Here is a 26,157-nt window from a genome sequence, read left to right on the forward strand (position 1 = left end):
AAGGCAGCACGGAAAAAATAAGGCAGCTGCAAACTCGCGCCAAGCTAAGAAATAACTGCACCGAGCAGACAGGGCAGGTTCTAGTCCAGAGATGACTGCAAGGGGGGAAATAAACTTGAAGAGGGGGAAATAACTTGAAGGGGGGAAGAAATAAAAGAAAGAAATGCTCCGTCCCTTTTGTCATTTGCACAGCCTCTGCGCACAGCGTGGTACAAGGACGCATAAACTCACTGCAGTTTGCTAAACAAAACGAGGGTTGTTTAAATTGAAGAGAAGCCACCAAAAAAAGAGAGGTCCAGATACAAGTGCCTGGAGGAACCTCTGCAGAGCTATTTCCCTGCGAGGCCCCAGCTGGATGGAAAGAGCTCAGGCCACAACCTCCTCCTCTCGTCCTGGGGACTTGCTGGGTCAGTGCTGCTTTTTGCCTTCAGTCCCCCCCACCAGCTCTACCTGCTCATCGCCTGCACAAAGGCCACCAGCAGAGCTGCAGCTCTCCTTTGGCAAGAGCCTTGCTCCCGCAGGACATCTGAGCACTTCCAAGGTGATGTGCACAGCCCTGGGAACACCGCACCGTGCGGTCCTGCTCCCTTATGGGGGCCTGCACGGGAACCCCCTTGGGGACGGAAATCAGCTCTCCCCCAAAGGCAGCTATGTGAAGCTCCCCTGAAGTTGGAGTGAGATGATTCATTCCTACTGGGGCTGAAGATGCTCTCCTCAAAAATTTCAGCACGTTACCTTCCCTCCTCTGGCACCGATGGCCCCAAAAGCACATGCCACAACCGGCACCATGGAGAGGCCCCCTCCAAGCTGTGCCTCCCCCTGTACGTACACTCATGGAGCATGCAGGAAGCTCCCCAAGCCCCTTCCTCCCACCTTCATCTGCTGCCGGCTGCTTACCTGACGGAGAGGGTGAAATCTCCGGGGTTGCTCTTGCTGGGCCGAGCCAGAAAGCTGCCATGGACGCCCCTGGTCAGGAGCAACTTCTCTGCCTCGATGCCGCTGATGTTGGGATGAAACCACCTGCAAAGCGACAACGTGACATGAGATATGTGAGTGTCTGCCCGTGGGGCAGATGCCATCCTCCTGCCCGCGGGGCTGGCACCGTCCCTCCACCCACCAGATCCCAGTGGCAGCTGCCCCCCAGAAGAGCCCCCCACTCATGTGTCAGAGTGCAGAAAACCTCAGATATCTGCTAGGAGAGACCTCTTTGCTCTGCCCTCCTCTTCCTCAGAGCGGGAGACCCGCAAGCTTTCTGCAGGGCCCCGCGATAGGAAGCCACCAGATGGCTTTGATTTTTTGGGTCCAGATCTGATCCCAGCTGGCCGCGTCCCACCCAGGCTCGAATCAATTTGCTGGCAGATGGACTGACCCCAAGAAAAGTCCTGCATCTCCCCGAGGGCACTTGCATTTCTTTAAGGGCTGCTGGGTGTGTTTTACAGCAGAGGATCTGCAAAAAAAAGCTTCACCATCAAGAGCACTGAGCCTCTCAGTCTCCCAAGCAAGAACCCAAGCCTCAGCCCTTCAGTGTCCCCATTAAAATCCTCTTACAAAGAGGGGATGCCCTAGCTGGGGAGAAGAAAGGGGCTCCACTGAGACCCCATCAAGACAGAAAGCTGTGCCCTGGACCGCAACACAGGGCAGGGATGAGTCCTGACACTACAAGAGGGATTTTAATTGCTGGAGCAAACCCAGCGAGTTGGTTGCAGCATCTCATCCAAGGCAGCTTTGCCTCTTCAGCTCAAGATGAAGCAGCTGCTCCTCAACCCCTAAACAGCCGTAGTTCAGGCTGTGGCGACGCAGTCACCTTTCCCATGTGCACAGAAAAAATGACCCAAACCGTGCAGCCGCTGTGCCGAAAAAGCACAATTCTCTGCAAGGGACCGGTGCACAGCCCATGGAAGCAGGGTTTTTGCATGGGGCTGGAAAGCATTAGTGTACGTACGTAATGGGATGTCCTAGGAAAGGAAAGAGGCAGCTGACCCACAGGGAAAAGATGTTTCATTATATTGCACGCTGCTTGAATGCAATCTTTGTGTTTTCAGTGTCATCAAACCATCTACTGACCTCACTTGTGATGCTATCACCCTCGATCGAGTTCTCTTGATGGAATCACAAGAACTGGTGTTTCCCCAAGGCTTTAATGCGTGATAAATATGCATAGCGGGTTAATGATTTCCCACGTGGCACCAGCTTCGTGGCTCGATTTTTCAGAAACTGCCGAAAATCCACTTTCTAAATGCCAGGCTCTTTTGAGTAATCTCACGAATCACACAAGGGCTGATAGCCACTCAACTCTGAAATTCTCTCCCACTTTAGCTCATGCACCGGCGGCCGTTTCTGCGTGGCACCGCTGCGATATTTCTCCTGAGCAAAGAGGAGGAGATGAGCCCCAGCCGACGCTGCTACGGCAGCAGAGCTTTCCGAGCCCTTCTGGGCAGCACCAGCTGCAAGAGAATAAGCTGCAGTCACTCATGGCTCTCTTCAGAGCACAGGATGAGATCGTACGAGTTCCTGCACAGGCGGACAGGTCTGCGGCACCACCTCTCAACCCAGCGGCTCGAAACCGCAGCGCTGAATTTTCCAAGCAAAGTGAAACGTGGCCCTCGAGAGAAGCATCTCTGGAAACAGTGAGTAAGCTAGCTTCTTGTATACAGCTGTCCCGGGGCTCGGAGCAGCTGACACGCCGTCCCCACAACGGGTTTGTGAGTTTATCTCGATTGCTGCAGGGAAATGCGCAGCCTAGCATCTTGCCGAGCGCCTGCCTTGGGAAACACACCCCAAGACTGGATCTACAAACATAAGCACACTCATTAGAGTGTGTTTGTCTCCGAGATACACAGAGAAAAGGTCAAGAAATGTCACGGTCTCCTCCACAATTTGGGATTTCCTCCCTCACACCACAACCCAAACAGTTTTGATTAAAGATCCTTGAGTTCTGGAGGAAGGCGGCGCCGTTCGGAAAGGGCCACGCAAACAGATGGCAAACAGGGATCCCGGCGCTTCCGAGCTTCGTGTTCCCGACATCACCAGTGACACCCTTTTATAAACCCACCCTGCACAGGGCCAGCACTTAACTGCTCTGCAAAACTGCTGCTGGCACGGGAACAGAGCCTCTAATGGAGCTCGGGGACACGGCGGAGTTGCCGAAGGCAATGCGGAACGGCAAAAATAACAGCGCAGCGTGGCAGGAAAAAGCCAAGACAACATCTTGGGTAAAGCCGTAGGAGGAGAGCCCTGGCAGGCACGTACCGGCAGCCGCAAGCTGGCTGAAAATATCTCCGTTGGTGTGACAGCAGAGTGCTGGAGGGGTGCTCGGCGCTCAAGGGTTGCCACCATGGGAACCACGCACACCTACACACACCCCGTCCCCATCCCCATATCGCTCATGGATCCCACCGAGGGCACCAGGACCTCGTGTCCGTCTCTCCAAACAGAAGGATGGGTGTTTGGGGAGGAAGAAAAGTTGTCCGCAACCTTCTTCCTTCCCCATCACGGCAGCTCGGACTAGAACTACAAAATAGACTCGTTCAGCGTCTTTTTCTCAATGAAATACTGCAGGGGAATAGCAGGGGACTCACAAACCCTCTGCGCACACCGAGGAGCGGGAGAGCACTGCCCAGCAAGAGCCTTTGGGGTCAGATTTGGGGGCCTGTCGGCTTTGATGCGCTCTTGGTGCCACCGAACAGAAACCTAAATGCTAAACGCCTTTTCTCTTAATCACTCCCACTGCTTGGACAGGAACCAAAGCATACAAGCACACACAGGCCGCTTGTTATTTAGCTTGCAAGAAGCACAAACAATGAGCTGGGGAGAAAATCTCTGCAGCCCTCGCAAGCAGGAGAAGGCAGACAGGCAGCTTTCAAATCCCGAAGCAAAACGGAAAGGAGGAGGAACAAAAAACTGGGGAAAAAAAAAAAAACCTCTGTAAACATAGGTTTGTACCTCTCCCCTGGCTCTGCAGAAGAAAGAAAACCTGGGGAAAGGGATGGTTTCAAACTCAGGGTCATCTCTGCTTGGGAATCCCAGCTCTGAAAGCCATCACTTTCTCCCTGGAGGCTTTTCTGCCCAGATTACATGGAAATTAGCAAAAACCACGAGGTTTGCCCCAGTGCAAATCCTCACCCCTGCTGCAGCTCCAAGCTACAGACAACTTAAATCTACCTCTCCCCCTCCCAGGATCTTCTGGCACACCTATTCCCAGCTGTCAGCCCTGCTCCTGTAAACAGCAGATTAAAACCAGAGAGCAAGACCAGCTAAAACAGGATTTGAGGCTCTTTGCCTTGCAAAGGCTGCTGTGTCCTGCACTCACTGCACACCAGGAGCTCAGCAGCTCTCTGCTCTTCATCCTAGGAGGGATGTCACAAGTGCCACCAGATAGCCCGAGGTGCTCTCATCAGCACAGCTCCTTTCACTCCTGACCCGGAGCAAGCTGTGCTCGCAGCACAAAGCATCTTTACAGCTGTTTTTCATGATTATTTTTTTTTTTTTTTTAACCAAAGTACATTTGTTGGTAAGCAAAACCAAGTCCCACTGCAGCAGGGGAGAAGAAAGCACCAACCCACAAGCCCCTCAAGGAGGGAGGGCACCAAAACCTGCAGACAGCCTCCCCCCCGAAAGCCCCAGCTGCACAGAGCAAGCACTGGGCTTTCAGTCCGACCTCTTGCACTTGTATTTATAGGCAGAGCTGCGATATTTTGGGAAGGAAAGCCAACAAAGAGGATCCAAACCAGATCCCCAGCCTAGGAGAGCAAAAGTTTTATTATTAATGTCAATGTCAGCTAACGACAGGCGTTATCGTGCAGTTGGGTACAGGCAGCCGGTCGGTTGTGAGCCGTTTTGTGGAGCTGAGTCACGCCGAAAGAATTGCTTTAAATAAAAACGTGGATCTCACAACTTTTCATGCCTCCCGCTACAAGTCAATGTGCCCACTGCCTACTTCAGGCAGCGCTGCCTTCTAGCAGAGGAATGAATTTCCCTTCCATTCTCCAAGCCATCTAGAATAAAATTTGAATTAAAAATATAGATATATCAAGTGCCTGTCAGGAACCAAAGCTACATAAAAAATGTATTAAAATAAAGATAGAAAGCAGGCTTGCACACAGCTAATGCCCAGGACTGCCTGCAGGGACATCGCCCAGGCTGCCCGGGGGCTGGGATTCAGATGGGAATTGCCAGCGCGTGGTGGGAGCTCAGACATCAGCCCGGGCTGACTAACACCAGGCCACACGTCGCGTTCGGAAGCAGAAAGCACGCTCTGATAACCACGAGCATGCTAGCAAAGCCCACATGAAAAGCCTGGCGTGAGTACGGGCGCCGCAGGGGTGCTGGTCACTGGTGGGACGTGCTCGGAGCATCCCTCCCCTGCTGGGAGCCCCCAAAGCACAGCTCCAGCTCGTAACGGCTGCCCAGCACCCCAAAGTGCTCCCGTTTCAGACCGACACGAGCAAGCGTAGGCTCAGGACAGCTTCTTCAGCTGGGGTTTATCCCCAGAACAAGAGGGCAAGCCCTCGATGGGTGACTGCCCCCACCCAGGCATTATTTATTTTAAATAAACACCAACTGATGCGACGGCACCGAGGTGAGGGGCACAGCAGTCCCTGGGGGTGGGAGCAGGGCTCCGGCAGAGGCTGTGGAGAAGGAAACCTTCCTGCACATTAAAATTCCCCCATAATTTCTCTTTCATTATTGACGAGTTCCATGCAGCGTTACTCATTTCCTCCCGACCACATACATCATGCTTTTTCTGCTGCGAGCGCATCCTGGTGCCTCTGCCTCAGGATAAAGTGGAACAGATAGTTAACAACGCTGTCAGACCCTCAGAAATGTATAAAATTAGGCATTTTCAAAAGCCTTGCCGGGAACCCCTGTATTCTAAACACATTCTTTGCTAGGCTAGGAGAGGATCAAAGCAAACGTGGCCCAAGAGACGCCGCCTACGCACTGCGTGTGGTTAGCACCGTGTGGCTGAACACAACGGGGACCCGGCCGGCCGAGGGGCTGGCAGAGGGGGACGAGGGGACCAAAGCCCCCAGGTTGCCCCCCAGCACCTGCTGGTGGTCCCGTCCCCCCGGGAGAAGGCAGGCTTGGAGAACCAAGCAATAACTCCTTTTTCTGAGGGAGATCTACAGAGGCTTGCCCCAGGCCCTGCTGCCTCTGGGAGCAGCGAGGCTCAGCGCAGCAGTTTGCTCTCTACGGCTTTGCAGCTCCCCAAAGAGCAGCAGAAATTCGCTTGGCTTTGAGGAGCTCACGGATTACCCGAGGTCAAGCAGGGCTGCTCCTTCACCAGCTGGACAAGGAGGCTTGTAGGGTGAGAAACAGCCAGCAGACCTCATGCTGCCACAGCAGGTTTTTGGTTTATAGAGCCCCCAGGTTGCAAGAGGAGGAGCAGGCCACCTAGAAACCACCTGGGATCCATGCAAAATGGAAAGTATTGAGGGCATCAGCAGTACTGACTTCCAGCATCAAGGCAGTGAGATCTGAGCTTGGGACCGATGTGTAAAACCCACAGCAAAGCCAAGGCTGCACTCGCATAGACGATGCTCATGGTCACCTTGCCCAAGTTTTTCTCTGGATCCACCAGGGCTGGAAGTTTCCTCTGCCTGAGATACAGACGTCCCGATACTTGCTTGACAGACAGGGACTCATTCTGCAGCAGCTCCAGCACCACACGGTGATGCTGACGCTGGCTCCCCTGCGAGGAGTCACCAAGCAAGATGCTAAAGTATTGGCCATGGGCAAAAACCTACAGCAAGGTGACACGGCACATCCCAGATGTCTGGAAAAAAAATAAAAGAATAAAAAAAATGACGGCCCTTCCTAAAGAGATGAAAACAAGCAGCTCCACGTTAGCTGGGAGAGGTCGTACTCGTCCTGCTCCATTATGGCTCAATTTAGCGAGGCGTGCGGTACTGATGCTGCTGTTTTCCTGATGTTTTCATACTGAATTATTAGCGTTCATGTCTTCATTGAAAGCTGCTCTCCACGGGCACGCCTGCATACAAAGCATCTCGCAAACCCAGCAGGGCCGCAGCAGCCTCCTTTGTTGTCTCCGGCCTGGTTCATTTCAAACCCCATCAGAAGCCTCGTTACGCCAAGCGGTGCCCCAGGGGAGCGTGCTAAATAAATACACCCCGCACACAACCACTCGCTTCCACGTACAGGTAAATATTTTCGTTTTCCTAAAGCAATTAGCATTGTGACAGCTAATCACGCCACCGTGCAACACCTGAAATCCCCCAAGACTTCTGGAAACAGCTTTAAAACCACCCCCAAAAATTCTCGTTGCATTTCCAAATCGGCGCATCCGTTTCCGAAGCAGGTGCACAAGGGTCTTGCGTTCTCTGGGGTGCAGCAGCAGCAAGCTGCTTGCTGCCTTCCCCATGTCTTTTCCAGAGCGTTTCCTAATGGATCCCAGGCTCAGGTGAGAATAATTTCTCCCAGGGGGTATAACACTCAATTTTCACTAGAATCTAGATGCCTAACATCCCTTTAGCTCAGTAGAGTCCAAAACCAAGTTCTCAGCACCAGCTCAAAGCAAACCGTGTATTTGTGCAGCAGGTCCAGCACGCCTCTCCAAGCAGCACGGATAACCCCAATGTTTAAAGACTTAAGGCTGGCTTAAGCGTCTTTTTTTTTCTATATTTTTTTTTCCCGTTCAATTTCAAGGCATATGGTTAGTGAGAGTGTGTGAACGGAGGGACTTCCCCAGAGAAAACAGCAGCAGAACAATGCAGACACCGTGTCGGAGAGGAGGGACTGGCAGCGGTGGGCACGGCCAGCTTTGCACCGTGAGGATGCTAATTAGCCTAACCACCTTCATTACATGGCTCGGGTCAGAGGAGGTCTCACCCTGCTCCAAAGCAGCAGGAGAGCCAGGGAAATGACCCCAAAGCCCTGGTTCTGGGCACCGCAGCCCCGGTGAAGCTGCTGGTGCTGGTTTCAGCAGCCCTGAAGGACAAGCAGCCAGGCTGCCCTTCTCCTCCTAGCACCTTTGGGTGGCTTCTCCAGCCAGTGACCGTGTCAGGACTCAACACCGAGGCACGAGCAGCTTCTTCATTGCACTCAGCAGCTTCTGGATGGGGCTGGACCCTCCCGAGAACACCCCAGCCCCGCTGCAGGACACCCCACGGGGCAGGGCACGTCCCTGGCCTGCAGCGATGCAAACCCCAGGCGCATCCCTGCCTGCTCCGCGCTGATCTCCACGAAAAAGCAAAGCTCCTCCACGGCACGCTCAGAGGGTTTTTAACTCAACCCCATGCGTTTCGGCTGGAAACTCAAACGGCACAGCCAGGAACGGTTTCACACGCAGCTCCTCAGAGCTTTGCCACGAACACCACCTGCAAGGCAGCGCACCAGGCACAGCGCCTTCAGGCAAAGGGACTGGGTTTAGCTGGAGAGTAGCAGCACCTTGGCACGGGACCAGCTTCATGAATTTGTCAAGCAATCCACTTTCCGTCCTGGGTATCTGCACGAGGGCACCTGGGCACAGATCACAGCCGCTCCCTGGTTGTCCTGATGCAGGAGAGTGCACGTGCAAAGCCCAGACCCAGCAGCTCTCTCCTCCAGCCCTCGCAGAGGTGTAGCAGCAGGCGGCTCCCTCCTGGCAGCGAGCTGGTGCAGACAGGTTGATTTACCGGCTCCGGAAACCCAGCTGGCATTCACTGTTAATTAATATAAATTCACATCGGTCCCATCTCCGTGACACACGCAGGAGTCTGCGCTCATCTCCCTCTGATTCAGCCCCTTTATCTACATCATTCCAGTCCCTGCTTGCCACTGGCACATCTTCCTCTTCTTATGCGCTGTCCCATTCTTCCTCCTTCCGATCCATCCACCCCACCTCCTAAAAGCAGCAACATGCTCACGATCTGCAACAGTCTCCTAGCAAAGGGTTTCAAGGCAATTAGGCATCTAAAGCAATGGTTTTTCCTAAGAAAAAGCAGCTCGTTAGATCTGGCTGACATCAGAGCAGAGAAATCACCCCCAAGGACAAACGCCACGACAAAATCCTGTCTCGTAACTAGCAGCCTGTCAAAGGTACGCATCAGTTCCTCTGCCTGGGATGGATGCAGCTGCAAACTCAGCCTCCAGAGGACCTGGCACATAGAATCAAATCATTTAGGTTGGAAAAGACCTCTGAGATCAGCCAGCCCAGCCTTAAACATCTCTGTGGTCCGAGGCCTGCTGGTTTCTGAAGGCTGCAAGGGCTCACTCTGCTCCCCTGCTTTCACGTGAAGCAACTGACTGATGAGCTCCCCACTTCAGAAATAGAGCCACTTTTTCCATATCTCACTAACATGAACCAAAGCTCACAGCCATAATGTGCCCTCATCCAAACCAGGAGCCAGCAGCTGGCCACAAAAGCCCCGAGATCCAGCAGCTATCTGAGGACAGCGTTACTCCAGCTGCGTGCAGGAACAACCTCCCCTTTCACTACCACTTAGCCAAGGCACAGATATTGCAGAAAGGCCTTGGAGGGTGGTCTCTGCAACCAGATCTTACAACACCAAGTCTGGAAAGAAGAACGTGGGAGAGGACCAGGGATAGCATGGCCTGAAGCCCACCCAGTGCTTCATGCTCCTATTAAACGCCACCTCCAAGCCAGACTATTAGGGCTGGAAGGACAATACACGGTTCGAGGAACCTACAAAGACTCAAAACTTGCAGGCTGACATGGTGACAACGTCCATGCCTGGCCTCCATCCCTGACTGCCTGCTTGGGGAGAAGCTAAGTCTGTGAGCACCAGCTGGCTCCTCTACAGGGCTGTGATCTGTGATGTGAAGAGTCAAAATGCAATCACACGGTCACCTGTCAGCTCTCAGGAGAAATCCAAGGCTATTACCCAGGTCATCGGCTCAGAAATAGCCATTTCCAGAAGAAAAGCCAGAAGAATGTAAAAAACCTGCAAATGCAGGCAGTCCCTTTCTGGTGAGTGCTTCTGTCCACAGCACAGAGGACATCATTTTCGTCCTGTATGCTGAAGAAGCCAGGGTGAACTTTACAGACAAAAGGTCATGTTCTCATGCTTCTCGCTAGATAGTCGCTATGCCAGCCTTGCTATGGGGACAGAAAACAAGGGGAAAAAACAGTCATATTGATATTTTTCCCTTTGACCAAGCCAGCACTCGCCAGGCGGAGCTGAGACACCTCCACCAGCAGCCTCCTGCTGATGGCAAGCTCCTGCGGCACACGGATGCTCCTCATCCCAACCAGCCACGGACACGGACACCTGCAGCTGCCCCACTGCACCGGAGCAGGGCCATGGTGGAGCAGCTACGAGGATTTTGTGCCGTGGGTCTCTGGCACAGAAACCACCCCATTTCTCATGTCCGTTCAGCCGCACACCTGGAGGATGGCTCGGAGGAGAGGCTGATTTCGGAGCATCGCTGCCTCCAGCAGCCCAAGGCAGGCTGGACCATACCCAAAGGCAGCCAGGCTGCCTGCAGCCACACCAGCACACGCAGGAACAAGGCGTTTGAAGGCTGTGCCTATCTCTGAGGCTTCCTCGCAGCCCATCCCACAGCGCCGATATGGAAAACCTCGTCCACCATCACGTCTTGCACCCCGCAGACAAAGGCCTGACAGCGGCAAGGACAGGAAGCCACTGGCAAAATTAAGATCGGGAGGACAAAAATACATCTTTGCGGACGAGGATGACAGTTTGCTCCCCAGGACCGGAGCGAACAGCAAGGCACTGGAGCATGCGAGCTGGCCTTCCTCTGCCACGATACGCTGAGCTGCGACATGCTCTTGCACGGCTGCATAAAGGATGTGAGAGAGACGGCACCTGCCTGCTGTCTTCCCCTCGTCCTGCTCCAGCGAGCGGCTTTCGGCAGCATCACTGCACCTGCCCTGGCCCCGCTGGGTCATCTCCTCCCAGAAGACAAGGGCTGTGCGCCCTCGTGCACGTGGACAAGAAACGAGAGGCATTATGGCCGTCTCTGCCATCGCCCGCGGTCCAAAGTTCTGCAGACATTTGGTCTAGCAGCTCGGGTCCTGAGCACAACAGCTCGCAAAGACTCGAGGACTCAGATATGGCTCAAGCCTTGCTGAAAGCAGATCCCCTCTGTAGCTGCAGGGAGAGACGCCTCGAGGAGAGAGCAAGCCCCTGTTCTTCCTCAGGGTGTCAGATCAGAAGGGAAAGCCTTACCCCCCGTTGCTGTAGGGCACTACATCGTACCCCCTGTGCTTCCCCAACGTGGCAACACAAAATTCATAACCTGGCTGGAGCAAAGCACCCGAGCATCTCGGGATGCAGCAGATGTGGCACGTTAACATCCACCTCCATGAGTATATCTGTCAGTGACGTTTCCCCTTCCTGAGCATGAAGTCAGATGTAAAAGAAATTGGCTAGAAGCAAACGGGCAACTCCAAAATTAGTTGGGCTGCTCAGAAAACTAGCCACGCACACAAACACAGCCCCTCTTTGCCTCAAGGATGCGTGTCAGGCTTGCAGGACATGCATCGTTTGGGTGGAAGGGCATCATGCAAACCTTAAATTAACTCAAATTATTCAACCTGTGTAACTGAGGCTCAGGGCAGAGGCTGCAGGCTAAGCCTCCTGTCCACATCTCCTCGGAGGGTGGTCTGTGATAAAGGATGAATCTTACAATTTGTCCCCTTGCCACCTCCTCCTTCGGATCACTTGGACCAGAAAGGATTTGGCTCTCAGCCCATGGCTGAAATTTACAGCTGGTTAAGTCCAGGTCTGAAATAGCCGGGGAGATAAAACTGCACATCTCTAGGTCACCTGCAGTGAAGAACCGACTTCAGACCAGACCAAGCACCACGGATGCTGGCACCCATCCACCTGGCAGCTCTGCAGGAGGACGTTGGGGTCCCGTTAGTGCTGCCCCCACCACAGACCCGCTGTTCTGGCAGCCCCCCGCTGCCTGCACAGAGCAGGCACCAGCGGGTGCTTTGAGCAGCACAATCCTCCTCTCCCCAGCTCCAGCTGGCACAACTCACCGCCGATCGAGCTGCGGGATGAGGGCCTAATGCCCCAAGGGCACGGTCTCTTCTTGAGACAGTTTGGGTTTGTTTTTAAAGAAAGCAGAAAGATCCCTCACAGGATACTCACAGTGCTAATTTCCCCCTTCGGAGTCCAAATATTTGCTCACCTCAGAAATAACACGGACATTCAGCAGGCTGCTTCCTCAAAAATGATCCTTCTCCTGCCCTCTGCCCAGCTCTGCAACCCAGCCAAGCTCCGTGCACGGCCACGGGTGTGCTAACTCCATCCCTCCTGCCTCTGCTCGCAGAGGGACAAATCCTTTGGTCCTTCCCTGCCTCTTACCAGCAAGGGCTGCATCAGCCTGAGCAGGCTGATGCTGAACAGAAAAGGCAATCCCAAATGTTTGGAGGCTTTCTGTGGCAGGGAAAGGCTGCTGGTTTGAAATCTGCCGTGCATTTTATTCCTGCTGACGTAAAGCCTTGCCAGCTGATGCACTCGGGCCAGGTACCGCAAAGCTTTCCACGCCCCGGGCTCGGCACACGCTGTGCGGATGGAGAGGAGAGGGATGGCGACACAACACCGAAACCGCTGGGGGAAAAAGGTACAAACTGTGCCTCTTCTCCATTTCCACGGGACGGGAGAGGCAGATCCAGCTCTATCTGGCCGCCGTGCACCTCCACACCCAGCTGTACCCACCTGCACCCGCAGCAAACCGAGAGCTGGGGCTCCTCCAAGGCGCCCAGAGGATTTACACCCAGGCTCCCTTAATTAAAAAAGGTGTAGCTCTGTCCCTCGAGCTGCTTTGGATGCACCAGCCCCAGAGGTGTGGGAGGTGATTCTTTTCAGCTGCAGCTTCCACATTTTCTGAATTAGCTCCCCAAATTAAAATTAAATTGAAGTTCAGACTGTGTTGGAATCAGGCTCAGTGTTAGGACCACCATAAAAACGTGGCATGCTTTAACCTCAGCCAGGCATTACCTACTGGTCTAAAAAGGTCTGATAGGAGGAGAAATATTGTTTGAGCTCCCCCGTTCATGGAAGTTTACTGGCCTGCCTATTGCAGATGTTTTTGTTCTCACAAAGCAAGCTAAAATTAAATTGCAGGCCCACCTGCCAGACTGTTGGGGCATTAAAAATACACATCTCTATCTCACCAGCCAGCAACGAAACCAGCCCAGCTGCTGTCTGAGTGACAGCCTTCCTCCCGGAGCAGGAAAGAGTTTGTTTAGCTCTTCGCTATGACCCAGCGAAGCAGAACACACCCAGAGCAGAGAGGAGAAGCTGAGAAATCAGGGACTGGTACGAGGTGGGAGAGGACTGCACGGCGAGGGGGCTGGAGGAAAGCCTCGGGATGCTCCAGCCAAGAAATCAGTTCACACCCCTGCCCCAGCAGAGCCTTCTACATCTCTTATGCCCTGAACAACCCTCCCTGCTTCACAAAACGCCTTTCTCTCTAAATTCTGGTCATTTTATAACCACTAAATTCAGCTAGAGGAGTCCAGCCCCCTGGAAGGACAGTGCTCCTGTGCAGACAAGGTAGTCACCAGCACACAAAGGCACGCTCAGCTGCAGGCACGGCACGGCAAACCAAGAGATAAGCGAGCAAGCATTCGGGCAGCCTTGCTAACAATGCAATACAAGATACAGATCTAATAACAACCCATAAATAAGCCGCTGCTCGCTGCGGGGGTAACCTCTCCCGGGCTGCAGCCGGCACCGCAAGCCTTATCAGCAAGCCGTATTAATAATCGGGGTAATCACGTTAATGAAACTGCTCACACGGCGCTGGAGCCAGCACGAGGAGAAAGCCACCGGCACCCGAGTGACGAGGGGTAATTTCCACTGGAGAATCTTACGCAGCTGCAGAGACCTTGCCAGCTAACGAGCGCTGTTAATCACCGTGCCCACGCTTTTGTAGACACTCTGTTAGTAGCTCACATCTTCACACAGCACCAGTGGAAGAGTTTTCTTGTGACCTAAACTCCGCGGATGACCTCCACGCCTTGTCCCCATCGCCTTGCTCCCGCTCAGGTCTCCCATCTCCACCAGAAACAGAAGCACACAGAGCAGACATCCTACCTCACCATCACTGGGCAAGGCTCCTGGCCCCGCGGAGAGGTTTCCTTAGTCCACGGAAGCCACAGGAGAGCTCGAAAAGGCCGAAAGGGTCGTGGGACACGGGAGGTGGGGACAGCTTGGTTAGGACGTCCCAGCCTCCAGCATCCTCAGCAGGGCTGGCCGAGGTGGTGGAGCGAAGAAGTGACAGCGAGTTATTTACCAAAAAAAAAAAAAAAAAAAAGCAGCTTGTTCTGGACGGGAGAGGGGGAGGAGAGAAGAAAAGGAAGTCATCTCCTCCTCTTATCGGCACCAGCCCGGCAGCTGCGAGCCGGGTGTTTGGTGGGGACCGGGAGGGCAAGCGCCACGTGCCTGGGGTGTGTTGGCTCGGGGGCAGCCCAAACGGCAGGAACAGAGAGCAAAAAGGGAGGCTAATGGGCAAAGTGGCATCCCTTGTAGCTCCTGTATCTGGATAGCACTCCCCGTTACATCTTGGTCCTCCTGGTAAAGTGGCAGGAGGGATTTCTGCCCCGGCACCGAGCGGCTCCGCACGACTCACAGACAGGGGCTGATCCTGCCAGGGACAGGGCTGCCACGCACTCTGAGGAGGAACAAGGGGCTCAGGATGTTCAGATGCTCCCCAAATTCTTTTGCTTTGGGGGATTTCTAATTTAAGCTAAAGAAGCCATCCCTGACTCAGTTCCAAGGTAGGATTCACAAGGTGGGATTGACCCCGAGGCACCCGGGCTGGAGTCCTGTGTTTAGACCCGGAGAGGAACAGGCGCCTCCTATTCCTGTGTGTACCCACAGTCACAGCCCGAGCACCCCAACACGGCCAGTCCTGGGTGTAACTTAAGGAGACGGCGAGTTTTACAGGGAGAGGTGATGCCTTTTATTAGCTGAAATGATTTAAGTGGGACTCGCAGACCTTGTCTCGGGCCAGCCCTGGGCAGAAGGGATTTGTGTTCTCAGTCCTGCAGGACGAGAACCACAAGCCCAGTCCCAGAAAACCTGGGAACACGACAGCCCTACAAACTGCATGGCAGGACAAAACCCTCCCCCTGCCCACGTCCTCAGCATCCTTGCATCACCAGCTTCCTAGGGCAGGAGAAATGAGACCTCGGCTGTCCTGCGGGCTGGCAAACAACTAAATACACATCCATCGAGGCATTAAACGGCCGGGAGCGCGGCTGCCTCTGCCTGAGCATTGAGCCCATTATCCCACAGCCACTCAGCACAATTAGGGCTGCTTTGTGGCTAGCCCTTAATGTGCCAGCAGAGCAGCTGGGGCACGGAGGAGACGGAGATGACAACAGCCCCAACCGCAGCGCTCCAGCCCAGCCCTGGTGGTGGTGGCAGGGAGGAAATGCCAGGCAGGGCTGGGATCGCACCCAGCTGGGCGGGATTGCACCCAAAGCACCCAGCTGGGCCCGGCAGGAGGTGGAGAGCACAACCTTACAGCCCAGGGCATCGGCAATGTGACACTAGATCAGGACTTCCCCTGCGCCCCCAGGCCAGCCGGTGCTTTATAACGCACGGCACTCCCCTCCTTCCACAACACTGCCCCCCACCCCCCCCCCACCCCGATAGGCAGGAATCAGAGACGCTGGAGGTAAAAGCTGTGAAAAGGAGGGAAAAAATAGGTTATGTTGTATTAGCCCTCCGTGGAAGTCCTTTTCCACAGGAGGTCTTGTCCAAACGTGGTTGGATAGACCACCAGCAGGGCTCTTTTCCCTGTCCTCACCCAACCTCGCATCCAAGTCCAACCTGTTCAAATCCCAGACCCACTGCATCCCCCTTCCAGAGATCAGGAGGGACACCAAAATCTAACCAACCCCTCCAAAACTACGCCTCCCTCCCTAACTGCCCTTCTTGAAGCACGCCAGTTCCTACCCGCTTTGAGCATCGAAACGACAGCACCCAAAAGTTTCCGCTGCTGCAGCAGCATTAAATTCTGACGCAAGCCCCCACAAGAACAGGACCGAAACCCCAGTCTGAGCCGCAGGTGACGGCAGGAGGTGGGTTGGTGCGAGCTGGCATCGCTGCTGCAGCACAGCTCCCCTCGCACGGGCTGCACAAAGCCCCGATAAAAACGCACCAGGGCGCAAGGAGCTGCCATCCGCACGGCCAGCTGGCAGGGAACGGGCTTGCAACACCCACACAGCTCCAAAATCCTGCCCTCTCACCAGGATCATCCCAAGCCCTGCTTCCCAGGAAGGGTTTGGAGGGGAGGAACCAGCACAGAGCCCGGCGAGGCGCTGGGTGCCACCACTGCCCGCATGGCGCTGGGGACGCCTCCCTGTCCAGTGGCAGACCCCTGCCAAAACCTCAGCCGGGGCTGTTTTAAGTTCCTTTGCTCCATCTGGTGGCTGCAAAGCTTTTAAAAGCTTTGCTCCCTTGTGTGACCTGCTCGTGGTCTGTCCAAACAGAGTGGGTGAAGAGAAGCCTGGGATGAGCCACACTGCACCAGGCAGGAGAGCTGGGTCAGCCCTCTCCTCTGAGGAGCTGGTGGCCACTGGATTGCCCCACGCTGGATCAACAGGGTTCTTGTGAACCTGGATGCATCTGGGGTTCCTCACACAAAGCCCAAGCGTGGCCATCCTCAAAGCACATGAATTTTGAGACCGAGCAAAGCCGCGGTGGCAGGGCCAGAAGCTGGGCACAGCGCAGAGCCCCACTGCACCAGCTGGAGCCACCTCCCCTGGCAGGCAATGAAATTAGGATGTTTTCCTAAGCTAAATCCCTCAGACCTGGGCTACGGGAAGACAAACGTCCTCCATTCCGCCAGGAACACAAGACTTACTGTTAGGGTGCTACCAAGGGCAGAAACACCCTGAGCCTTTCCCCCAGGAGCAGAAGAAAACCAAAACCAGCCCCAAGTCAACGCGGCCGGCCGAGGAGCTCGGGGGGGGTTCAGTTCTCCAGGCCCCTTCCCCACTCAGCTGGTTCCTTGCAGGACAAAACAAAGAGATAAAGGCAATAAGGAAGAAAAAAAGAAACAGGGAAGAGCAGAGCCTAGGGGGACAGGGACGGGGTGACCTACGGCACTGTGGCTGCCCCAGGTGGCACCAGGAGGGTCCCGCGGCGCCGTCCCCACCGCCCTGCCTGCCACCAGCTGCCAGAGCCCAGGGCATCACGTGTGGGCCTGCTGAGCCCAGAAATCCTCAGCTTTCAGGATTATATAACCCGGCGAGCTAATTAAAACCAAGGGGGGCTATTTTGGACCCGGGCAGGGTGACAAGACAAAAATATAGCCCGTAACAGGCCCACGTCCCCTTTGAAGAGTCGCCAAGGCTATTTTTTACCTAGCTACATCACGAAGAATTGGAGGGAGAAAAAAAATACCAGGGCTATATTTAGAATTTAATCAGTGGCAGGGCTTGTTACACTTCTTAGAGAGGAGACTGATGGAAATATTTCAGGAGGGTGGGAGGAAGGAGGTGTGTGGGGGGGGAGAGAAATAAAGACAAACATAAAATTTGTAATAATAATAATACAAAAAAATTCAAGGCCAAAGATAGCCCCAGCATCTCCCTTACATGGAAGAGATGCTGCTCGAGGGCGTGAAGGGGAATTTTCGGTTGTTGTGAAACCAAATCTTGCGCTGTCGGGCGTCCCACCCTCCTGACATCCCCGCAGCCAGGCGGCACGTCCCGAGGGAAGGGCTGTCCCCTGCCCGTGCCAAGCACCCGCAGCTCCCCCAGGCTGCCCCAGCTGTCCCCGCTTCCCTTTGTCACATGCGCCCAGTGTGACAGCTCTGGCGGGGACACAGAAAAAAACGAGCTGGAGGAGGCCACGGGGGTTGCAGGGCCACGGACGGGTCCCTCGGAGGTGGCAGCTGGCAGAGGTGGCACTGCCCAGCGCCTCGTGTCACCACGCGCACTCCTCCCGACGTTTCCCCAGCTAGAACCCATCCACTTTGTAAAATAAATACTTTTTAAAATACTTAAAAGCTTGTCGGAGCAGAGGGGAGCTGCACGTTCCCATTTTCTTTCTTGCCCATGTCCAAAAAAAAAAAATAAATAAATAAAAAAAATCAAACATTTGTTATTAAGGCACATCTTTTCCAATGCTTCGTCTACCTAACCACCACCTCTTAGCATCCACAGCGCCCAGCTCCTCCAACCCACCTGGGTGCCAAAAGAGCCCCAGCTCCTCAATCCCTGTCAGCTCACAGCCTTCCCCACCAGTGAGGATGAGGAGGAGAGCTGGAAGGACGCGGGAGGGGACAGGGGACCGGAGCCATGTGCCCCTGGAGGGGAAGGGAACCACCACCCTGGTGAGCTGGGTTAAAGCATCCGGGGCACAGCAGTTCCCTTGAAAGCCAACTAGAACCTCAGCCCGACCGAAAAGGGAACTTCCAAGCACATTGTTTTGGAGAGAGGAAGGAAAAAAAGACACAAAAAAAAAGACATTTGCTTTGGCACCACAGATGCGAACTGCAGCTTGCGGCTGGGCTCCCGGGTCGGGCACCAAAGGGGAGCCCGTGGACAGCGGAGCCAGGACCAGAGGGGCTTTGGGGGAGCCCCCTGCAGCAGCAGGCAGCTGGTCCTGTGCCCTCACAGCCCCCTGCTCCAGCACGGATGGGTAAATCACTTGTTTAGCATCTGCTTGCTGCAGCTGCTGGCAGGGAGATCTTCTTCCTATCCGCCCGTTCCGGCGGGGGTTATGGCAAGGTTGAAATTTATTTAAGTGAAAAACTTCTGCTGGAGCAGCCTCGGGAGGTGGGTGGGCTGCTAAACGGAGTCACAGCGCTGTGCTAGCTGTATAATGACCGTACACTGGGAATGTAAGCAATTTCCAGACCTTACACCCCAAGGTCACAGGCAGGATCTGGGTGAGCCCGATAGGAAGGAGGAACAGATTGGGTTGCACGAAAGGCCCTCACGCACCAACAGGACCGATATCTTCTCCCCCAGATGACACAACGGGAGGCATGGAGGTGCCTGGAGCGGAGGGGGAAGCCACAACCATGCCTGCTGCAGCACGGCTTACACCTCCAGAGATGCTGGGAAGCTGCACAAACCCCTCTCTGTGCGGGAGGGGGACAGCACGGATGGAGGCGCGCACCGAGGGGGACACCTCTCCCCGCTGCCCGCCTTGGTGCCTTTTCTCCCGGGCCACCAAGCAGCCCACAGACGAGCCTGCTTCTTCCTCGGGAAGATAAGAGCCACCAGGCAGAGCGAGCAGGGGCCGGGCACCACCCCAGCGCGGTGCACAGAAAGCCTCCAGCAGATACTTGCAGAGAGGCCGGCTCCTCACCTGATAACACAATCAGGGCAGTCGCAGCGAGCCCCAGCCCTGCGAGCAAGCTCAGCTCACCCTTTCCCCCCCTGCCCCATCGCTGCAACGAGCGAGATAAATGTAATTTCTGCTCGCCCCGAGGCTGCCCCAGCCCCAAGATCTTGCATGGGGAGCTGCTGTGATTCGCCCTGGGCACACAGGCTCCTGCCATGGCCATGGATGGATGGGGGGGGGACTGTCACTGCTCAGGGCTCCCACTCGCTGCCCCCAGGGACAGGGAGGAACAGAGCCCCATGGCCACAGCCCCCCGAAGCCCCACAGCCTGTCCTGCAGGGACAGACGGACGGACAGAGCAGCAGGGCTGGGCTGCAGCACGGACACACCGAGCCCTGTCCCATCCTAACAACCACGAGGGCATTTTGAAGGCGACGCAGCAGGAGGTGAGACTCATCCACAGCTTACCCAAACATCAGGGAGTGGATGCAGGAAATCCCCTGCAACCAGAGCCCGACACTTGTGCCCCCCCCCAGGGTTGCTGCTCCTGCAGCTGGCCCCCAGCAGTGCCCTTTGCACGGGGGGGCTGCACAGGACACCTGCGACAGCTCCTGCTGCAGGAGAGCAGCAGCTCCGAAAGGCCAGGAGGAGACCCCAAAGCACACCTCTCCTCCAAACGTCCCCCTCGGCCACCAAAAACAAGCAGAGGCCTTTGCAGAGCACTACCGCTACAAGCAGCGGCGTGAGCTCTTTGCGCAAAATAAAAAAAAATAATAAAAAAAAATATTGCATATACAGGAAACGCACAGTTCCCGATTTCCAGCTCGGTTTAATGCGAAGAATTTCCTTCTTCCCTTCAGACTCACGCAGGAAGCCTGCAAACACAGCAGCCCCGTAATCTGATTAAGCCCCGTCCTACGCACGTTTCCTGGAACAGCGCGGGGCTGCGGGAGCCACTTTCCATCCCTCCCCGGCGCGCATCCCGCGGGGCAGCAAGTGCAGCCCTGCCCGAGCCTCCGCCTTCGGTCACGGCAGCGAAAAAACAACAGAATAAAGCAATTCCTACTGCAGGGAAAAATAAAATAAAAGGATTTAAGTGATGCTTAAAGAACTGCAGCCGTAAGAGCGCTTCTCCCCACAGGCAGCCCAGAGGGTGTGGGGCTACTTGGGGACTGTAAATAGGTTTTGGCTCTGTTAGCGCCCCAGGGTGGGGAGGGAACCCAAATTTGGGAAGTCAGATTTTTGGGGAAATCAGCTTTTAGCAAGCCTTTTGGGAGTCGAAGGGCACCTACAGGGCATAGGCAGGAGGGTGAGCACCACAAAGGCACCGTGGAGGCAGGGGGTGAGCAGGGGATGGTTCCCACACCGGTGACCTGGCGGGGAGCAGGAGCACCTCGACTGCGACTCTGCACCCATGGGACCCTCCCGAAGAGGGGCCGGGCTGGTGGGTTGCTCACGGGGAGGCAAAGGTGATTGGCACCAGAGATGGAGGAGCCCTTCGGCCAGCCCTGGTGCTTTTCAGATGGGTTTTCAGTGGGTTTTGTGCACCAAGGAGCATCTCCAGCTGGTCCCGGCAGTGCCAGCGGCACCGAGCGGTTCCCCTTCCGCAGACCCACGCTGCACACCTGGGATCCCTCACGGCTCTGCGGAGCTCTGATTCATTCAATTCCCGAGAAGAACCATCTCCTAGAAACCCGAATAAAGCAAACCCTGCTGGAAGAAGCGGCGAGCAGCTCTGGCACCACCCAGCCACAAAGGAAACTCGCCCTGCGCGCAGCGCTGGGAGGCTGGCTTCCCCTCCGGTGCGCCTTGCCTTCAACTGCCGCTGCAGACAGCGAGGAATTCTGCTTGGCAGCCCTCAAAAGAGATACAGCTGCATCCCAGAAACGTGTTCCAGGGCTGAGAGCGCTTCATTTGTCTTGGGACCATAACAAGAGCAGCTCGCTGCCTTGGGGGAAACCATAGGATACTGGAAAAATCACCGAGGGCCTGATCCAAACCCCTCTCCTTGGCAAGGTTAGCTTTCCTGCTCCGAGCTGGGCCATTAACCGTTCCCATTCCCTCCCTGGAGAAGGGCAGAAGTGGTGTATTTATGCATTTCGTGACCCGAAGTAATGCACTCGCCCTATCTGGAAATAAACAGCGGACCGGGAGCTCGTAGCTGAAATGCAACTCAAGTGGCTGCCAGCGCTCCCATCCTCATTTACCAGAGCAAAGCCCAGGGAAAAAAGAAAAAGCACAGCTGCTGCTTCTGCTAGCCCAGCATCTCCCACCTCTCACCTTCCCTTCCAGGCAGGCTTCGTACACATTTGTGCAAGTTCCCTTGCACGAAAGCCCCCGAGCTCAGCTGAGGCATCTCGGGGCTGCAGGGGGATGCTCCTGCTGGCACAGCCCGGTGGGATGCAGATGGATGGCACGCAAGGAGAACTGCAAGGGGACACCTCCGAGGTCACCCATCGAGTCACCCGCTTTGATTCTCCCTCTCCAAGGATCCTCATTCACCTGGTCCCAGCCACCGTGGCCCCAAGCTCTGCCCACGGTGCGCTGACAATGGATACCCCAACTGCCAAAACACCGCCCTGTTTTCGCTCCCCGCACCACAAATCACCGCCTTCCCCCCGGCTCCGCGCCCAAGATGCCAAAGCCAGCAGCTCCTGCAAACCTCCAGGCCAATGTTTACGTTGGGATGCGGCGCAGGAAGCTCGTGTTTTCCCACTGCCCAGGGAGCGGCAGACTGGAGGCTGCCGGGCGCTCAGGGGACCGGCGCTGTGTTTCCTGCTGCTGCGGCAGATCACCGAGGCTGGGCAGCAAGAAAGGTTTCGGGGCACAGCTGAGCGCGTTCGGTGCCTCGGATGCTCAGAAACGTGGCCACCACGAGCATGGGGACCGCACAGCACCACCCTGGAGGATGCGCACAGGACCACATCGTGGCCAAGCCTGACCTGCCAGCCCTGCTTCGTTAATAGCTACGAGCAACCCGAGATGTCAGAACGACCTGCGACGTGCTGTAACATCGCTGTGCAGATGCCACAGCATCCCAGGGAACCTGGCTGGGAAGAAAAAGCCGGCCCTGAAGGCCAGGGCAAGGCGCAAGGCAGCTGTGGCCCACCATGCACACATCCCAGCCAGCACACAGCTCCCTTCTGGGGAAAGCAGTGGGGCACTGGGGGTCTGCAAGCAGGGGAGAGGTGAGGTTCATCCACCAGGATCTCCACGTCATGACGGAAAGCCTCTCATCGTGCCCGAGAGGACACGAGCACAAGCACAGAGGGCTGCGGGCAGTCACGGCACGATTCCCAGGTTCCCAGCTCCTCCAGGGGAACCAGGACCTCTGGTGATGCCGGGGGTCCCAGCGGGGCTCCTGACCTCCAAACCCCCCTGCACATGGTGCCAGCAAAGCCAGGAAGGGGACAGAAATGGTCGTCCTTTCCTCAGGCTTTGAAAACCAACGCAGCCAGGCCCTGGCAGCAGCTCGGAGTGGGGTTTGCAACAGCTCTGTGGTTTAGGCGGACGGCAACCAGCTCGTTCTCCCCACAGCAGGGCTCGGTTCTCCCTCGTGTCACCCACGTGCACCGACGTTTCGTCACTGCCTCCCCGGCCAGGCCGGCGCTCACCAGCACGGGGCATGGGGAGCGCGAGCAGCGGCTCCCAGCCCTTGGCACGGCTGCCAGGGCAGCTTCCCGGATGGGCTGAGCACCCAGAAATGGGTTTGTTTCTCCCTCCACGTGGCCTCCTTTAAAAGATTTGGCACTCGTGGGCACTATCCTGGGGTAAAGCTGTTCCTTCGGCTGGGGAGGCACCGCATCTCCGCTCGGACCCCCCTGGATGCGCTCCCGTGCAAGGAGGAGAGGTGGGAAGCAGCACCCAGTGCTCAGCACCAGTGTTACTGGTCCCAGCAGACCCTCTCCAAAGCCTGGCTGAGCACCCCAGAGCGTCGACCTCGCGGGCACGGCCAGGGGGACGTTTGGGGCAGGTGCTGAGCTCAGCGGGTGCACCTGGGGGAGCGCAGCATCGCCCAGGATGCAGGCAGAAGGGGAAGATGCCATCCCGACCCAGTGGGCACCCTACATTTTGGGAGGCAAGGCCAGCCCCCGGCACAAAACCCCTCCGCACCAACCCCAATAACTAGACAGGTTTTTTGGGACTCCTGTAAGCAGCCTGCTGCCCTGGAGGGTGGAGTGAGCAAGGTAGAGGCACCGCAGGCAAATATTGACTTGCCTGCGGGCACGGAGAGCGCTACCGGAATGAAATCCAGGGTCTCCAAGCCCCAGCTTTATACTCCATCACCCATCAGCGTGCATTTTTTATAGGGGAGAAATAGAAGAGCCCGGCCTCTTCCTAAACTTCTGGGTGCTTTGAACCACAGATGCTCACAAAACACCGCTCGGCACCTGTTGTACAGGGGACACAGCGGGTGCTGGATGGCAGAGAGACCCCAAAACCCAAAAACCCTCAATGGTGACATTGCAGGAATGCCCGTGAGGAGGATCTGGAGGTACCGTGTGCTCCAGGGGGCCCATGCCCCACGTCCCATCGTGTACCAGCACCAAAGGAGCCCTCTGCCCTGTAAGCAATCCCGTTTCTCAGCCTGAAGCACCCATCCGTCAGCTCCCCGGGGTTTTTCAAAACACTTCTGACCTCTACTAGTAACAGCAGCGTTTGCAGGTCACGCCAAGGCTGGGTGGGAGGAAGGCTGGAGAAAAACCCCAAACCCCAAACCTGCTCTGGGGACACCGCACGGCCCAGGGGAGCTCTGTGCGTGTTTGTCCTACTGCCCTCAACAAAAACCAACACGAAAAGAGAGCCCACCAGGAGCCTTCCCCTCCCGAAACCATCGCAGGGGAGGAAGGACTGGGAAGGGAAGATGTCCCCAAGTCCCACGGGCTCCGGCTGCCACCCCACGAGAAAGACACTGAAGCCATGAAACAGAAGCTGGGGCAGGCGCCAGCACCACGCCAGAGGCACCAAAGCGCCCCATCCTGCTCCCGCACCCCACAAAGCTGCTCCAAGCGAGCTGGGGCCCCCTGGGGACCCCCCGCTCCGTGTTTTGTTTTTTTTTTTGGGGGGGAGGGCGGGGGACAGGGGCAGGTAGAGCATCACGAGATGCTTGGGGGCAGGCTCACGGAGCTCTTCCGCAATGCAGGCGCGGGGCTGGGGTAAGCAGAAAGGGGGGGGGGGGGAGGTAAAGATTTTGGGGCAGGGGACCCAGCTTCGCCTCCGGCCCCCCCAAGATTTCCCTTGCCCGCCCCCCCCCCCACGCGTGGGCACCCACCCGTGGGGAGCCACGCTCGGAGGGGAACCACGCGTGGGAAGCCGGAGAGGTACGGGGTGGGGGGGGGGGAGGCGGGGGGAGGTGTGGAGGCAGCCCCCAGCCCCTTACCTGCGGGAGGTCATGGCTCAGCACGGCTCAGCACGGCTCAGCACCGCTCCGCACGGCTCAGCACCGCTCCGCACCGCGCTGCTGCCGCCGCCGCACCCCGGCGGGGCAGCCGGGCTCCGGGGAAACCCCTCCCTGTGACGTGGGGGAATCCCCGCCCTCTGCCCCGCCCCTGACCGGGGGGGTGCGGGGGGACACACGCACGAGGAGAGACACCCCCCGGGGCAGTTTGGGCACCCCCGGGGGTAATTTGGGCACCCCCGAGGTGTCCCGTCGGGGGGCGCAGCCTCCTCCCGGCCAGCCTCCAGTCCACCCCCGGCCTCCGGCCTCCTCCCCGCAGCCTGGTTTTGGCTGCGAAAACCACTGAAAAAAATAATACGAAACCAAGAAAAAAAAAGAAAAACCACCAAAAAACGGCACCGGGCACCATCCGGTGAGCCCCGGCGCCGTTCGCTGTTACCCCCATCGCCCCACAGCTCGGGGGTTGCCCTGGCGTCCCGGTGGTCCCAGGAGGGGGTCCCAAAGGTAGTGGGGGGGGGTGGAGGTGGTGACCCCAAGCTGCTCTTGGGGCAAGGGTGCTGGGCGTGTGGGAGGGTTTGTGCAAACAGGGCTCTTTTTCCCATGGGAAACGTAAATTCGGGCGTTTTTAACCAACTCGCGTCAAATCGACGGAAAAGGCAGAAATTGCCCCAGATGCATGCCCTGAATCTGGCACCTTTCACGAATGCTGGGTGAGAAAACAAAGCCAGCTGTCCGAGGGGGAGAAAAAAGCCAGCACACGGGCAGCTACCTCCCCCCTGGCCCGGCCGTAGCGGCAAAAATAGCAATTTCTAACTATAATAAGACTCAGCGAATTCCGCGGCTATTCGGGGAATACCCGGGGAGCTGGCAGCGGGCTGCCGGGCTGCATCCCTGCCCCGCGTGCCTCCAGATGGCTCCTGGGGCAGCGAGGAGCACAGGGGGCAAATAGAGACCCTGATACCAAGGACCCCTGCCCTCCCCTTCCCCATTTCCCCCCCTCTGTCTGAGCGGGGGCTTGTTTCGCAGCACTGAGAGCTCATTGTGAGCAGCCACACTGCGGCTCTGTCTGCGTGACCCCTCTGCTCCATCCCCGGCTCTGTCTCGGTCAGTGTCTGGCCAGGAGAGGCTTTGGGGCTGGTCGGGCTCTCACCCTGCTCTGCGTCCCCCAAAAAGGGGGTTTCTGCCCCATTTCTGGCTGCCAGGTGGTCACTGGGGGCACCTGCTCCTTGGGAGGCATGATGGTTGTCTTGCAATTACAGAGCGTGCACCTGGGCTGGGGGAGCGCCTTCAGTGCTTGCAGAGAGGACAGCTTCTACAGATCCTATTTAAGCTGTGGCAGTCACCCAGAGTGCCCAGCGCTGCTGAAAATCATTTGTAACTCCCTCCTGAACCCCGACGCAGGCACAGGATGACCCCCTTGTTTGCTCATCTGCAGGGCCGGCTGGGCACCCACACATCGCAGGGACCTCCTGTTCACGGTTCAAGTTGTCCACCTGCAAACACTGCAGCCCC

The 26,157-nt window shown here is 56.5% G+C and overlaps 1 protein-coding gene across 18 annotated transcripts in view; it reads right to left on the reverse strand.

Annotated features, from left to right (window-relative positions):
- Positions 1-24,871, reverse strand: part of LOC121058142 (tyrosine-protein phosphatase non-receptor type 11-like) — a 41,948-nt gene extending 17,077 nt beyond the window's left edge. For 3 of the 18 annotated variants that reach the window (XR_005814093.1, XM_040533254.1, XM_040533255.1), the window contains exons 1-2: positions 12,121-12,590; positions 898-1,020 (exon numbers count right to left, since the gene is read on the reverse strand). Coding sequence is in view for 15 of the 18 variants with exons in the window: in XM_040533254.1 (XP_040389188.1) it covers positions 898-1,020; positions 12,121-12,140 (143 nt within the window). In the remaining 3 variants the exon portion in view is untranslated. Of the gene's footprint in view, positions 1-897; positions 1,021-2,064; positions 11,605-12,120; positions 13,097-14,033; positions 14,353-24,627 lie in introns of those variants that run through there. The other 15 variants (XR_005814092.1, XM_040533250.1, XM_040533246.1 and 12 more) reach the window with 11 other exon arrangements.
- Positions 24,872-26,157: the final 1,286 nt, after the last annotated feature.

The sequence above is a fragment of the Cygnus olor genome, chromosome 21 (assembly GCF_009769625.2).
Source record: "Cygnus olor isolate bCygOlo1 chromosome 21, bCygOlo1.pri.v2, whole genome shotgun sequence".
NCBI classification, from domain to species: Eukaryota; Metazoa; Chordata; class Aves; order Anseriformes; family Anatidae; genus Cygnus; species Cygnus olor.